Raw genomic sequence first — 17,273 nt, 5'->3', positions numbered from 1 at the left:
AGACGGAGCTGGAAGAAACTTGCTCTTACAACAGAACTAATCTGTTTTTTACAGTATAGACTGTTATCGAATAGTATTCCGAGATTTTTAACACAGGTCTTAACAAAGGGAGCCATTGCGCCAGTGTTGGGCTCAAGGGCATTCATCATGGAAGGTGTGCCAATTGTAATATATTCAGTTTTGCTCTCGTTAAGATGTAAGAAGTTTCGTGCTAGCCATTTCTTATATACAGTATATACATACAGTACATATTTTAGATATTTTTTTAATGAAAAAATAAAATTCCAGATGAATAAACTATTACTAAAAAACAATATTAAACATTCATTTTCCATGCCGCTTATTCCTCACGAGGGTTGCGGAGGTGCTGGAGCCTATCCCAGCTAACTTCGGGCAGTAGGCAGGGGACACCCTGAATTGGTTGCCAGCCAATCGCAGGGCACAAGGAGACACACAACCATTCACGCACACACTCACACCTATGGACAATTTAGAGTGTTCAATCAGCCTACCATGCATGTTTTTGGGATGTGGGAGGAAACCGGAGTTCCTGGAGGAAACCCACGCAGGCACAGGGAGAACATGCAAACTCCACACAGGAAGGCCGAAGCCCAGGATTGAACCCTTGATCTCAGAACTGTGAGGCAGACGTGCTAACCACTCAGCCACCGTGCCGCCCAATATTAAACATTTAAAATTATAACAGAAACACTCTGATTATGGCTCCTAATAACACTCTAAAGTTAAAAAAATAATAATTTATATATATATTTATATATATTTTTTTGACAAAGGCAGACGTCCAATTCATCTAACCTGGGAAGGCTGACTGTGAATACTCATCCTTCAGTACCATACCATTGATGGCACTAGACGTCTAATCCATTTTGACTTCTTCCAGTCAGAATGGATTGGATGTCTAGCGCCGTCAACGGCAGCCAATGAGTGCCCTATGAAATCAATTTATATATATTTATTGGTTAAAATGTAAAAATGCTTTCAGAATTTCCTCTAAAGGGAATCCCAAAATGGGCTGAAAATCATCAAATTCTAGTGAATTTGCACTTTCACACGGGTCAAAAGTGCAAAAAAAAGGGTTTCTACAGTTATCAGCAAATTTCTCATTTAATGCTTTTTAATAACACTTTAAACAAAGTTAATGCCCATGCCCGACTGCAGATAGATTCAAACACACAAATTTTAAGTAGACCTATCCTATAATGACTTTTTAATCGATTGCCCAACTCCAAAAATCCGATACAGATACCAAACATATACAGATATATACGGTCGTGGACTTAATATATTATGGCTAATTGTATGGTAATGCCCCACTGGATACATTAATAACGTTAATGTAACTACTTCAAGGTTTTCCAATAACCATTATATGAAAAATAAGAACTTTAACTGAAGTTAAGGAAAAGGTGCCTATGTTGCACCTCTATATTTATTGTTGAAATCAAAATAATCCAGGAATCAGTTTTTTGGATCACGTGAACGTGCAAGTGCAAAGTGCCAAAAAGGCACTGCCATATCACATATGGCTCACACAGTGCTTCTGGCTCAAAATAACAACAAAGGCACACAGCTTCAGCACAGTGAATAAGGTATGGTAATGAGGTATCATTATTTTTCAATCATTTATTGTTAATTTAATTTTTGCACCATGAATGCTAATTTCCTGCTCACATAACAAATTGTAAGCATTTTAGTTTGGACAATGGTCAATAAGCATAAGTGCTGTGCTAAGCTGTGACCAGCCCTTGTACAAAGGCAGAAGACTTTTACATTCACTTTGAAGGACACATGCATATTGGCCCGAAACCAAGGTCAATATTGTCCGATATCATTTTAAAATGCTTTTATCGGCCGATATTATCGGCTACCCGATAATACAGTATAAGAAAACTCCCCAAAATTTTGTAAAAATTTACAAGTTTACATAATTTTTACTGGATTAAAAATTTAGTTTAATGCTTTTTCAGGCCTTAATTTTGACTAAATCCATTTAATTACTTTTAATGCTTTTTAATGACCCGTATAAACACTGTAAAAACACGATAACCTGTACAGGCAAGCAGATGCATTGTTACGAACATATTGTTTTAGAAATATAGATTTAAGCAAACAGACTCAGATTAAGGAAATATGCACATTTAAAATATAACAAAACGGTGAATTAGTGCATGGCGTCACACAGATAGTTAAAGTATAATTCAAATGATATAATTTGTAGTTTTTTGTAATCATTTCTATATCTTCAGTGCTCACCTGAATATGGGATTGCATCTTCTTCTTCTCATTGACCATGCCCTGAGCCCTCTCCTCTTCCTCTTCCAGTCTGGACTCCAGGTCATGAAGGATCTCCTCCAACTCTTGTTTCTTGGTAGCCAGGCGAGCTCTCATCTCCTCAGCCTCTGCAAACAGCTCAGTCTCTGCCTGCAGCTGCTCTGCTAGGATGCCTTTCTCCTCCATTAGCTACACAGAAACAATACTGAATTAGCATCACACAAATGTCTGGTTTGAGCATTATTTACAACACATATCTGACCTGCTGGTGTTTTCGTTCCATCTCCACCAGCTGTCCCTCCACTTTTGTTTGCTTCTCCTTCACCTTGACTAGCTCCTCATCTTTAGCCTGCATTTCTTCCTCTTGTCTGGTCACCTGCAGCAAGGGCTTCACCTGTATTTGGAGGGTAATGGATAGCGGTCAAATTGTACTGAGGAATATCTTGTTGAATCCCGCTGGTTTATGTCACTAGCCCAAGAATTCTGTGTAAATCCAACTAGAAAAACACACCTTAGTGAAGAGTCTCCACCACTGCCAGTGACGCAGTTTCAGGTATGCGGCACAGTTTCTTTGGAGAACCTTCAGTGCACTGAGCTGCTGTTGTTTCTTGGCAAAGGCTCTAAAGCAACACGTGTGGGAAAATAATTAAACGCAGCAGGTATGTGGTAGCCACAAAAATGATCCTTTATATATATATCACAGGTGTCAAATTGGCAGCCTGGGTGCCAAATCATGCCCGTCGCTACATTTTGTGTGGCAAGTGAATGTAAAACCATGTCCGTCCAATTCATGTTTCTCACTAAAATAAAATCATACAATATTTAGTTTTTCCACAATCTAAAAATTTACAAAGTTAACTTTATTTTAATTAAAATATTAAAAAAAAGGAATATTCATTGAAAAAAAAAAAAAAACAATATTCACAGTTTTAGAGATTTTAAGAAAAAAAAAATTAAAATGATAATTTAACGTATACCCCTTGCAAAGTTAAAAGAAAAAAAAAAACATAATATTTGCTATTAACTCATTGTCTGCGACTTCATTTGAGCTAGGCGGACTGGCTGTGCATACCCATGTTTCATGAACATTCGTTCATTCGTCCTTCCAATTAAAAATTGGAAGTCTAATGGCATCATTTTTAGCCAATGAGTTAATAGGCTCAAAAAAGGAGAGTTGAACAATTTTTCGGTCAACAACGTCTCCAAACTAGACAGACGAGAATGACACCACTGATATCGATTAATTATACAGAAAGCAAAGTTGAAGGTGCAACCATTACTTGCGTGCCAGATATCCCCGACAAGTGGCCTGGAAGTAAATAATTATGTCTGTGATCTTCAGGTCCCTTTCTTCCTCCAAATGCGCCAAGACGCCTGCTCTAAAGAAGATTTTACTCTGGCCGATTCGAAACAAGTTGTTGTCAAGCTCCAGGGATTTGATCTACAAACAAAGAAGACATAATTAATAGCTAATGAAAACTAATAAAAAAAGTATTGGATTGTTTATTGACCAACCATTCTCTCGCAGGCCTGCTTGCCGTCCATAAAGCCTTTGGGAATTGCATTAGGAGTGAGAATCTCATATCTGGATAGAAGGAGTGACCGATAAAAATTGTGCTTAAGCAAACAGAATTTTTATCTCCCACATTTTTAAACCGAGCGTTTTATTGAAACAACAAAATTATTTGCAATGTAACATAAGCAATGTAGTTTGAAGTAAAGTACCTCTGTCTGAACTCTTGGAAGACAATGCGGTTGGGGAAACCTTGTCTGCAGATACGGATCCCTTCCAGGACACCGTTACATCTTAACTGGTCCAGAACAAGGTGAGGATCTAGTTTACCAGCCTGAAGGAGGCAGAAAAAAAACAAAACCAGGATATTAAAAATATCAAATCTACCTCATTGCTAACTTTATCTTGAAGACTAACTCTTTGGTTTACTGGTTTCCTAACCTTAACCCTAGTTCGACATTATACCTGTACCATATACACTCAATGGACGGCATTAGTCAGATTAGAGTTACACAATTTATCGCGCTACTCCAAAGGTGTCAAACTCAAGGTCCAGGGGCCAAATCTGGCCTGCCACATCATTTTGTGTGGTCTACAAAGTGCATCAACTTCAAGTTTCTGGTCAAAATTATCTTGGAGTAACAGTTTCGTCCTCACTAAAAGATCGATGACTAAAGAAATCAGAGAATATTTACAAAAAAAAAAAAAAAAATTTCATAAAGAATATTTTTTCGAATATATTTATTTTTTTAGTGTTGTCCTTTGACAATATAAATCAAACAATTCATTAAAACTGAAAAATACATTTTAGACAGACAGACAGATAGAGTTAATTTGATTATTCTAGATGCATGCTTACCTAAAATTGTGCCTGTTACGGCAGAATCTAAAAAGCATTAGAAATTGAACCATTATAATAGGGTGACCAGGTCGTGACTCACCCGTTTCTCATGGTTAGGGATGATGCAGCGGACGAAATTAGGATTAGTGTTCCTCAATGTGGCCATCAGTTTAGACAGCTGCTCCTTGTACAGTTGGCCCACGGTGCGGAACATGCCCTTCTTAGTCTTGTATGCGGCGCCGAATGCAGTCTCATTCATGCCAGCAACTTGATCAAGGCCCACGATTCGGTCCACTAGTGATGACAAATATGTGACATCGTTACAATACAGATGATCTGACACATGAAGTGTCATTTTAAATGGTTTGTTTCGGAATTGGAGGACATTTGGGCTTCAAAATCTTTGAAAAATAAGCCTACTTTTTCAGATTTTCTGCTCCATATTCATCAACAATAGGTAATAAACTGTCAAAGACTTGATTAGCTTATCCTACAGATCAAGGATTGTTTTCTTGTATTTATAATATTTGGCATAATAACAGCAAAAGTAAGCCCAAATGCAGGACATTGAATGAAGATGCAAGTATGTACTGCAAGTGTATAATTCCTTTTCAGTGTTGGTAAAAACCACCAAGTGAGACCACAACCTCTCAGCTGGTTTGACCTCAGAGCTGTCATAATCCAAGCTAATACTCTACAATAGCATACACATTGTAGCTACTTTTTCCCTCATTGTAGCTACTTTTTCCCCTCACTTCATTCAAAGAAGTTTTTACATCCACTCACTGATTTTCATCATATGATCCATTTTCCCTGAAAAATAGTGATCCCTCGTTTTTCCCGGTTAATGGGAACCAGAACCCACCGCGATAAGGGAAAACCCGCAAAGTAGCGCCTCTGACCCCATGCTCAAGGGGGGGTGTGCAATTTAAAAAATATATTTTTTTTGTGTGTGTTCAATGTATTTATTCAGATTTAGCATTGGAAAGAGATACATATAAGACATGTTTAATCTAAAAAATAAATTAAAATAATAAATAAAAACTTATGGATATATATTATATATATATATGTATTTTAATAAATGATTTTAAGCTCTTCAAATGTAATAATTATGATAAGCTTTAAACATGTGACTGTCCCACTGAATTATTTTTTAAACAAGAATAAAGTACAAAAAGCTTGTCTTTATTAAATGCTTCATTGAGTGAGTCCACTCAAATCTGCTCAATTTACACACAATGAGTTGCCACAGCAACTGTTAAACAAGTTAAACGATGATTGACGCATGCAGAGCTTTGAAGTTTCGGCTTCCAGGCATCTCTGGCAAGATCAAACCTTAACATTGTTCAATTATTGTTAACTTTAAAAAGGAAATCCAGTGCACTGCCTGACCAAAAAAAGTAGCAGGAGGGAGAGTGAGAATACGTGATTGGATCGGGACAGCTCATCTGAATTTAATCATTTATTTTATAATTGGCAGGGGGGGGGGGGGGGGGGGAGAGATCCGCGATGGACTGAGGGCGAGAAATTTGAAGCGCAAAGTAGTGAGGGATCACTGTAGATGTCTATACTATTCAATATTTCTGATGTATTCTTACAACCAAATTTCCATGTTGTGCACCACCTGTTTGACAGGCTTGCAATTGGAAATGTAACACTTGGAATAGTAATACAGGAACTCTTCATGGAAAGTATGACAAAATAACAGTTACATAAAAAGAAGTGGAAGAGGCCATGCGAAGCATTCAACAGCATTCAACTTTTTTCAGTGCCACTGACAATGATAGCCGTCCAATTATGAGACTCTTTTCATCCTCGTACTGTGAATTAAAGTGAGTTTGACGATAGTAGCTGTTCAATCCATTTGAAGTGGAGTATTGACAGCAGGGGTCGCGTTAACCGAATATTTTCCGTCGTTGACCGTTTTTCTAAAACGGTGACGGAAAAAACTGAAGTCCGTCCGTCATTTTGACAGGTTGCAATTCACACCCCAGACCACAGGGTGGCGAGTGAGCATATTAATTAGCTATTGTCTCTCTTAATGCATGACGTCGTTGGCTATTCTGTCAGAATATTGTAGCGTCACCGGGGTCTGGCGGCGGCACCGTGATTGACACATCAACGCGAGGTTCTTATTGGGGCACCCGGTGTGCCAGCGCGTCATCCAATTGGTGGACTAGATTGCTGCCTGTGTATAGACCCCAATCACATGACGTCACAACTCCGCCCCCCTGACTGGAGCCGCCATATTGTGTGTCAGCTCGTCGTGTTTGCACATTACCGCTACGTACATGCCTCCTATTACGGCGTGTTTTTCTGCTCGTTAACATTAATAATCAAAATGGTGAAGGCGTGTGTGGCGGTTGGTTGCAGTAACAGAGAAGATAGACGGAGAGACTTGAAGTTCTACCGTATTCTGAGAGACCCTAAGAGGAGAGCGAGATGGACTGCTGTAATTCGACAAGAAATCTGGGCACCAAACGATCACCACAGACTATGTAGTAGTCATTTTATATCTGCTAAGATGCATTTAATATATATTTAGAAGATTTTGGGCTGACAACCACAATTAAGATCATTGTGTGACGTTGGTGATTGGGGTCTATATAGTTGCCTCTTTTTCTTTGGGGGCGGAGTTGTTGTTTTGTTGGTGTTGTTGGCGGTAAGCAGAGTAAAAAGAGGGAGAAAAATACCACGACTTCCGTGTCTAATTTTTCGCCGCCAAGCAAGCGTTATAATATTAATTAAAAATGAATGAAAACTAAATACTATTGAATATGTCATCATTATCATTTTAAAAATTTAAGTGACGGGTAAAAATAGATTATGACCGGATTTTTATGACACTGTCAGTCAAAATGACAGACAAAGAAAATGTCTAGCGCAACCTCTGATTGACAGCGAATGCATTCGTTCAGTCGCTGCCATCCTTCTACTTCAAATGGATTGGTCGTCTATCGCGGTCAATGGCAGCAAAAGAGTTAAAGTGGTGCACATAGCAGCCGTATGCGGAATGGGGAATCAGTGATTTGGTATGGAGCATGTGAAAGAGCCAAAAGTATGTGATATTATCGTTCACCTGGAGCTTTATGGAGCTCAGACACATTGTCATAGAAAGAGGCTCTCTGAAAGGTCTGAATGTCTACAACAGCACGTGCGTGCACACGAACACACACACATACGCACACACAAAGAAGACAGCAATGTGAGTTAAAAAAGGAGTACACAATTTTAGTCTATCACATTAACCCCCTGATAGTGTTAACATGCTAAAACTTTTAGCACACAAAACACATATGACAATTTCTTCCACTTTTTCCGCCACGTAATCATTCATCTATTTTCAAAATCACTCTCAAAATCATTCACTTCGTTTTGAGTCCCTTGTTACGTTTTATGTATTCTTTCCTACTGATCATTTCATCCACAAATGAGACAAAATAGGAAATGTGGAAATATCTCACCATCTTTCCAAAGTTCAGCCACAAACTTGTCAGTGGACTGATGCAGCAGCGTGGCCACGTTGTCATTCAGTGGATCCATGTTCTTCATAAGCCATTCATCAGCTTTATAGTCCACCTGAAGAAACACAGCAGTCCTGCGTCATTTGGACCACGATTGTAAAACTCTTCCATTTGTGGTGCTCATAAACTATGTGTTAGACTACACCATAGGTGTAAAGCACAAGGCTCGAGGGCCAAATGCGGTCTAACACAGATTTTATATGGGCCACGAAAGTAAATCATGTTGGATTTCAGGATTTCTCTCCAAATTTGAATTAATAAAGACTAGAATCATTTGGTTGAAACCAACAGATGATGGACATTCGCCTGCATTTTTATTTTATTTCTCTGTTTGAAATAAAATTTGAAAAACAATTTCTGTAGTCCTCAATGAAAGATTTAAATCAGAGAATATTTACCATTTTTCTTATTTAAAAATAGTAGAATGAATAAATACATTTTAAATCATTTTTAAATAAAAATGAAAGTTATTCTCGTTTTTTGTTTAAGAATAGTTAATTATATGAATATTTAATAAAAATTATATAAGAAAAAATACTTTTATCCCATTTTCTATTTGTTTGATTAAAAAAATGTTCGGGGCCTGTAAATGGAAAAAGAAGAAAAATGAATATAAATATTTAAAAGGAAAATATAAAAATAATACCTCCCCCTCAATTTTAATTAAAAATCATGATCTTATAACATTAAAAAGATTGAATGTTTTTGGAAAAAAGTAAATTAAATAAATAAAACAGAAAACACTGTCAAATTTGAAATTCACTTAGTTGATCAACAGTGGCAGACGATGGCTCTCCAAATGAAAACAAGAGCTATGATCTATTCCACAACAAATAGGAGATTGACACCTCTGCCCTATACCCTACAACTGAGCTTGTATCAAAATGTCACCCAGCATCAATGCACAGTACCAAATTTGTTCACGTCCACTCCATTCATTTGACTGACAGGTCACGCTGTTTGTCAGGGACCATGTCAGCTCTTGTTTGATCGTGCTATGTTAATTGGATTAGCCTGTAACACCAGGATGCCCGCTACACTAAAAAAAGTGCCAGATCAGAGCACGACATTCCAAGTAATTGACACGGTGAGGAACCTGAGATGAGGAATGCCGGCTCCCCATCTGGGTCTAATCAGAATCCCGGAAAACAAACTCACACTGTTTGCACATATTTTCTCTTCAGTACGACTGTCTCAGAGGATTTATTTGAACAAGTTGAAATGAAATGCTGGCTCCTGGACTGAATACTCAATGAAATATCTTCTCTGTATCAGTTGCTGGAATGATACTCATCAACATGGTCATATGTTCAAATGCAAGAATGGAGAGCATGACATTGAAGTCCAATTCAAAATCCAGAGGCTCTAAAATCAGCGGCTCTGACTGACAAGCCTCCGCATTGAATGACGTACTGTAGGCAATGGTTTTCGATTCACGGATGACTGCGTACCAGGCAAAGGTGAAAACTGCAAACCTCTGTTATATAACTATTGCTGCATGAAGCCATCAGTCTCACATCAATGTGAAACAGATGTGAGAATCCTTCAGCAGCAGCAGCAGTGGCGGCAGTTCAACAACTGGGCTATTGTATATCGCTAATGATGTAACTCATCAAAATATGCGCCTTAAAACATTAGCCAGACACAAGGGCACGAAGAAATGTGACATTTTTTGGAAGTAGTCGTCATTTGATATGTTTTTCTTCTTTCTACCTATGGTAGAATAATAGTTCTTTTTAAGCCTTCAATAAGTTGTGCTGTATTTAAACAGAATTACATACCCTCCCTGCGTAGTGGATGATGCAAAAGTCAGCTTTGTCCTTGAGTTGCCGTGGTTTTTGGAACTTAGTGTGAGTGCCTTGCTCCTGAAGAACTTTGTCCACAAATGTCTTGTCTGTAGCTTTGGGAAACCAGCACTCTTCATCCAACAAAGCCAGAATACCAGGTGGGTTATTCTGAGGAGATGGAGTTTATTTCATCAATGCGAGGAAAAAAAATCTTGAAAATATATCGCATCCAAACAAGGAGCACCAACCGGCCTCTCGATGAGTTCGATACAAGGCTGCAGATCAAGGCCGAAGTCGATGAAGCTCCACTCTATGCCTTCCCTTTGGTACTCTTCTTGCTCTAGGATGAACATGGTGTGGTTGAACAGCTGCTGCAGCTTCTCGTTGGTATAGTTGATGCACAACTGCTCAAATGAGTTCAGCTTAAAAGGAAGCATGAGCCCGAAGTCAGTGAAAATGTCAGTAAACCATCAGCGTGTACAAAAGAGATGAATTGCCACCTCAAAAATCTCAAACCCAGCGATATCCAGAATGCCGATGAAAGATGCACCCTGGCGTTTAGTCCTGTCAAGGGCCTTGTTGATGCGATGGACCAACCAACGAAACAGTCGTTCATATGTAGCTTTTGCCAGAGCTTCTACAGCAAAGTCAGCCTTGCAATAAGAAAAATCCAGTAAATATACATTTGAGCCAGAACAAAAAGACCATTTTGCAACATATTTCAAGCAGAGAATAGCAACGTACTTGCTCCTTGGTTTGCGCTTTCTGTACATAGTCTCGTCCTACTTTTATTCTCGGAGTGAGGATAGCTCTTGTGAACTCCATAACGTTCATTCCAAGCAGATGGCAAAGCTTCTGTGCCGCTGAAAGAGCAACGAAACAGGAAGGTTGAACATATTTAACAATGTAATTGTACATTTCATATTAGTAAACCTATAAATCAGACAGGATTTAACCATTTACAGGGCACTCATTGGCTGCTATTGACGCCGCTTGACGTCCAATCCATTTTGACGTTCGTTCATTTGCCTTTCCCAGTCGCAATGGATTATGTCGTCTCGCACCGTCAATGGCACAAAATCTGAGCATTTACACTATGTTATTTCAGTTTAAATGGTCAATAGCTGACAATGACAGGCAATAAGGCAAGGCAAGGCAAATTTATTTATATAGCACAATTCAACACAAGGTTATATTATATATATTAACAATAAGTTAATACTATGAAATTAAAAAAATATACATACAGTGATCCATTTTGCGGTTAATGGGAAACCCCTCCCCCCATGTAAAAGTAAAAAATCAGCGAAGTAGAGGCGGAGCGTATTTACATTAAAAATTAATTACTTTTTTTTTGGTGTGTTCAATGTATTTATCCTGATTTAACTGCATTGGAAAGCGATACATATAGAGTATAATTGAACAAACAAACAAAAAAGCCATATATGTATATTATTTACAAATGGTTTTAAGCACTCCAAATATAATAATTATGATATATGTAATATATATATATATGTATATATATATATATATATATATATATATATATATATATATATATATATACACATCCATATATCCGAACATTTTTCAATAAAACCTGTATTTATTTTTATTTTTTTATTGAGCAAATTCTGCAATGGACTGAGGGCGCGAAGCAGCGAGAGATCACTGTAGATACTAGAGGTGGGAACCTCTTGGTGCCTCATGATATGATACGATTTGCGATACAAAGCTCATGATAAACATTATCTCATGAAATGGTGATACAATGATTATGAGTACGTTGGTTAGGAAATAATTCTAAAATAGTCAACAAATCCACTGATATACAGAAAAACAAACCTTCTTCATCTTTCTACTCTAAGTTTTTCTCTAATAGAAGTCCAATCCATTTGAACTGGGAGGGTGGCAGCAAATGAGCACCTCCCAATTCAAATGGGCTCCTCCCACTTCTATGGCAGTGAGTGGCAGCTAATGGCAGGCAAAGAGGTAATTTTGGGCCATTTCAGCTCATTATCTGTTGATTTTCAGTCACTTCCAGTTGATTTTGGGGAATTTTATGGGTCACCGCCGGTTGATTTCGTGGCATTTTATGGGTCACCTGTTGTTGATTTTGGGTAACAGAACAGGAAGTGACCCAGGAATGAATAGGCAGTGACTCAAACTAAACAGGAAGTGACCTGTAAATGCCCTAAAATGAACAGAACATGGCATGTAAATGGCCCGGAAATCAGAAAGAGTAAAAGGAACGTTCTTTCGCCCTTCCCAGTTTTAATGGATTGGGAGTCGAGGGTCGTCAGTGGCAACTATAGAGTTAACTGAGACACTATTATGGTGGAAGATTTTGGTAGCAACGTGTTGGGTACTTATTTTTTTTAAACAGTGACACCTTTTTAAAACGATAACTCATTTCTTGGCATGAGCGTATCGGTAACAGTTTAGGATACAAAGCATCACTATATATCACCATTTCCATATTTTGTCACACCCCTAGTACATAAATCCACATAAAAGGACATCACCTTGTCATGTTCATGAAGGCCACAATATTATAGCCCATCATAATGTGATGTCTATGTATGTGAATGCTAGGTCCTCACCTTGTTTTTTTAACCAAAAGAAGTCACTTGCCAATAAATGGTTAATAACAATAATTCAATGATTAAGAGAAAAATGTGGATGAAAAACAGGACAATTATTTTTCTGTCAGTGATTGAATCTTACACAGATAACTTCAGCAGGGATATTGGATCATGCTGACACTCAAACATGTTGTCTGTCAACACCTCTGAAGGATTGATCAGAAAATCACATTATCAAATACCAAGAACACAATCCAACTTTTTGTTTTAGTGTCATATTTGTGGATATGGGCAAGATGGTTTCTACCATCTGTTGTGGTGAAAGCTGAAAGGACATTTCTCATTTGTTGATGTGCGGGTATGCGTTTTATTGCAAGCTTACCTGTATTTTCTGGCATGGAGGCTTGATCAGTATTTCTCTCTTTCTTGAAAACAATATTGCCAAATTGCAACACTGCTGAGACGACCTTCAACATGCCTGACAAGTATTGGAAAAAACACAAATTATTATAAGATAATGTACTGTATATACAGTGGTACCTCTACATACGAAGTTAATTCGTTCCAGGATCTTGTCTGTAAGTCAAAATAGTTGTATGTCGAGTAGGATTTCCCCATAAGAATTCCATTAATTCGTTCCACAGCCCAAAAACCTACACTAAATCCTTAACAAATACTGCTGGTACTATTACAAATGGCAATTACACATAGCAAAATACATAAATTATGAATAAAAAAATCGGAATAATAATATAATAACTATTCCCTTTAATAATGTAACGAATCGGGTTCTAATGTAGCGGAAGTTTTTTTCTGTACCTGAATATACCACGCGACTGACGTGACAGAGAGAGGAGCAGTGCGGTTGAGATAACTTTCGCTTTCAATGTTTTCTTGAGTACACCGTCAATTGCGGCGAACAGCAGGCGTTTTGTGTTGGATAAGTTCTGAAATAAATGATAAAAACCTGACGATTTCTTTGGCTATGTAACCACAATAATAATTCTCAACTTAACTTATAAAGACTGGCGAACGGTGGTCGAGGAGGACCGTGGAGAAGTACTGTTAAGCCCTTTCACGAATGCGCACCCCGCGCTCATATTTTTCTATAATTCACATCTACATCTTCATCACCAAGCGTCACCTTTTTCCTTGTTTCACCACCTGTACCAACCTTTTAGAAACCTGTGTTGATTTCTCTCACAAGAAAATCAGCCATGCGTCCGTCTGCGGTGCTATCATGTTGTCGTATTTCGAGCATGTCGTCGGATGTAGAAACAAATGGCGAGTCAAATTTTATGTTGGATGTCGAAAAGATTGTGTGTCGAAGCGATCGTATGTCGAGGTACCACTGTACTTATATTGACTTCATTTTGTATTGTATTCAATTATAGATTACCGTATTTTTCGGACTATAAGTCGCAGTTTTTTTTCATAGTTTGGCAGAGGGTGCGCCTATTACTCTCGAGCGACTTATGTGTGACTATTTACGGTCGGGTCGGGTCGACTTCTCTCTCACTAACTTTTTTTTATATATTTATACTAAAACGATGTATGGATGTTAAATAAAATAAATCATTTGGATAAAACAGAGAAGGCGCAGTGCGTTCCTCGCTCTCTTTTCAATCTTCCCCTCCTGCGCCATAGCGGCCTACGCAAGCATCCTGGTATTTCCTTTTCGATATGGAGCAGCTATAGGAGTGAAAAACAAACTAAAGACAAGGGGAATAAAAAAGCAAACAACTGCGGTAGCAGTGGGACATGGAAAGGATTCAAATTGATTGTTGAAGATGCTATACGGAAAACTGTCGGCTTCGCTGAATGTAAACAAATATGGCACTTTGGTCTCATACGAGAAATATATTTAACAAACTTTTCCAGCGTTATTTCGTTGTGTAAATGCATTTTTAATGATCATAAAAATATGCAGACTATTTAAACATTGAGAAAACTTGCGTTTTTTTTTCTGCCAACTCGAGATTAAAATAAATGTCAAATCCACTATCCACCTGTTTGAACAGACACACAAATAGAAAAGATATACATGTTTATTGAATATCTATCTTACAGTCTTGTTAAACTGGGAAGATTTGTTACAAAACACAGGCTTTAATTTGTTATCATTATGCATAAATGCACCGGCATCATCACAAACGTAATCACACAAAATGCAACCACGCATCGCATCCCCGCATTTCCTCCTTCTCCTGAGTCCTCACAAATAAAACATAAAATTTGGTTGTTTTTTGTTTGGGCTCGTGCCTCCAGCATAAAACATAAAATTTCTGTTTTTTTCGGGCTCGGGCAAGCAAATCAAGGTAATTGATCGGGCTCTGGCCGCATCGGGCTTTAATCGCGGCGGGCCAGTCTGGATTTTTTAGGCCCGTCTAACTTCTAGCGTCATGTAATGTTAGCATACCGAACACCTATTCAGCCTGTTGTTCTCCATTGTATTTTAAATTGCCTTTCAAGATGACATATCTGTTCTTGGTGCTGGATTCTATCAAATAAATTTCCCCCCAAAAATGCGACTTATACTCCGGTGTAACTTATATATGTTTTTTTTCCTTTTCATTGCGCATTTTTTGGCTGGTACGACTTATACTCAGGTGCGACGTATAGTCCGAAAAATACCGTAGTCGAATTTTTCTTTTTTTTTTTTTTCTTTCTTTTCTTTTCTTTCTCTGATGAAGGTGGAAGTGTTCGCCGAAACATGTCAAGTATTTAAACCACCTATAACTATTATCTGGGATAAAAGAAAATTTCTTCGAGCGTATATACTTCTAATCAGTTTTAACTCCAACTGGAGGACACAGCTACAGATATGTAACTCGAGCTACTACTTACAAACAATCTCATCGTGGGAGAAACTCATGATATGCATGGCCTCTAGAGTCTCCTGGAAATTTTCTTTGTCCTGCTGGCCAGGAATAGGAATGTTACCATTTGACAGGAATCTGTAGTTGTTAAAACCCTCGAGGAGCAGGTCCGCTGCAAAAGGAGAAAAAGATGTCTAGTGTCTATTTACTTTTGGGATTATGAAAAAACATTTTTCAAATCTTTTACAGCATGGCATGACATTCTGGGAGACTCAGACTACTACATAAACACTACAGTATATCATTATATTACCAGAGCCATCCATATTGGTGTAAGCACTGTATGTCAATTTTGTTTTCATTCTTGGCTGCCAGTGATGGCAATTGAATGTTCATTTTCTGCCGCCCCTCCCAAATAAATGAATAGGTCATCTAGGAGTGACAAATTAATTTAAATTCACAGTAAGCAGATGAAAAGTGCTACATGATTAGACGTCTATCATTGTAAAAGGCAATGAAGCAAATAAACATTTTTGTGTAATGTATTATTTTTCACTTTAAACATGGCTGCTGCTCAAGCTGATGCCTCCCCTGAAGACACATCTGACACTTTGAAAACTGCTATAAAAATAAAACAGCGGTACTTGTTTCCAAAATATATTGGAACAGACATTTCTTTGGGAATGAAAGAAAAAAGCTAAGGATGCGCAAAATTAAAAGTTGATGCAAACCAGATTTCTTAAGGGCTCTTATTCTTGCCGGGAGTAAATACAATTACTATGACTGATGCTGGCTAGAGAATTAAACTCACTTTTGAGATGCTCTCCGGCTCCTGCCAGCAAGCGGTAGAAAATGTGGAAAGTTCTCTCATCTTTGGCCTGTCTGATTGCCCGTGACTTCTCCAGAAGGTCTGACCACTGCTGTCAAGAACTAACAGTGCAAGTAGAACGAGAATCAAGCTACTAACTTTGCCAGTGCTGTAGAAACTACTAGATGACATTACACAGACTATGGATTGCAACTTTAGAGTGGGAGTTCATTATGCATTTTTACAAAAAAATTACAGTCAATCATTTTGTTATATATATAATCTCGCAACAAAAAAACTTTTTGCCCAAGCCGCATCTAATTATTTCTGGGGAAAAAACAAAGTGGATTTCAAACAGCATTTATCTTCAAGGATACAGGTTTCAATATTGGCCCCAACAATGTAGCCCGCAACGTCAAAATTGATTCGGATGAACTTGCCCTGTGGAAAGAAAGATCAATATTTTTGTAAAAAATCACAGTTCAATTGAATGGGAAAAGTTTTCAACATCCACTCAGTAGTGCTACTTAAACCTTTTGTGTAGGTAGCTCCAAATGGCAAATGCAGTAGAAAACAAACGTTTTACATTCAATTAGGAAATGCCAAGATAATCTTCCAAGGGGAAAAAGGAAATCTCAATTTCAGGTTGTTTTCCTTTTATCCCTACGACATTACTGTGTTTTTAACTGGAACCCACACACACATGCTGTGATTCATAAAGAATTGAGTTTCATGGTGGTTACACTTGGCCACATATTTTGAATACTGCCCGAATTGTTGCGATTCATGATTCTATTAAGATAAACTGAGTCACTGACATTACAATTTGTGTTGACAACAACTTGATAATTTAGCACATAATTTGGAATAGCACAGGAAACCTATTTAGACAAAAGATTTTGGGGGGTTAAATTACAGTAACAATATTTGAAAATACACATTGAGCTTACATTTTAGTATAGCAGTGCCCTGAGATCAGATTTAGAATTGTTCTAAATCACTCTTAAAACTCCAACACTTGTAACCCAAACCATCTTTCCTCATTGAAATTTTAGAATTTAAATACATACTATAATACTATATAATACTAGTTATTTT

The 17,273-nt window shown here is 37.8% G+C and overlaps 1 protein-coding gene across 3 annotated transcripts in view; it reads right to left on the bottom strand.

The window, feature by feature from the left end:
- Positions 1-17,273, bottom strand: part of LOC130931877 (myosin-10-like) — an 81,370-nt gene that overhangs the window by 21,613 nt on the left and 42,484 nt on the right. For all 3 annotated transcript variants that reach the window (XM_057861052.1, XM_057861054.1, XM_057861053.1), the window contains 16 exons: positions 16,553-16,616; positions 16,179-16,277; positions 15,396-15,539; positions 12,931-13,026; positions 10,705-10,823; positions 10,461-10,613; positions 10,209-10,382; positions 9,955-10,128; positions 8,114-8,228; positions 4,747-4,940; positions 4,018-4,139; positions 3,808-3,877; positions 3,573-3,733; positions 2,804-2,912; positions 2,555-2,686; positions 2,275-2,481 (listed from right to left, as the gene is read on the bottom strand). In XM_057861052.1, coding sequence (XP_057717035.1) covers positions 2,275-2,481; positions 2,555-2,686; positions 2,804-2,912; positions 3,573-3,733; positions 3,808-3,877; positions 4,018-4,139; positions 4,747-4,940; positions 8,114-8,228; positions 9,955-10,128; positions 10,209-10,382; positions 10,461-10,613; positions 10,705-10,823; positions 12,931-13,026; positions 15,396-15,539; positions 16,179-16,277; positions 16,553-16,616 — 2,133 coding nt within the window. The remainder of the gene's footprint in view (positions 1-2,274; positions 2,482-2,554; positions 2,687-2,803; positions 2,913-3,572; positions 3,734-3,807; positions 3,878-4,017; positions 4,140-4,746; positions 4,941-8,113; positions 8,229-9,954; positions 10,129-10,208; positions 10,383-10,460; positions 10,614-10,704; positions 10,824-12,930; positions 13,027-15,395; positions 15,540-16,178; positions 16,278-16,552; positions 16,617-17,273) is intronic.

This window comes from Corythoichthys intestinalis, chromosome 16 (genome assembly GCF_030265065.1).
Source record: "Corythoichthys intestinalis isolate RoL2023-P3 chromosome 16, ASM3026506v1, whole genome shotgun sequence".
Taxonomy (NCBI): Eukaryota; Metazoa; Chordata; class Actinopteri; order Syngnathiformes; family Syngnathidae; genus Corythoichthys; species Corythoichthys intestinalis.
The sequence above is the reverse complement of the archived record's forward strand: the minus strand, read 5'-3'. Positions and strand labels throughout refer to the sequence as shown.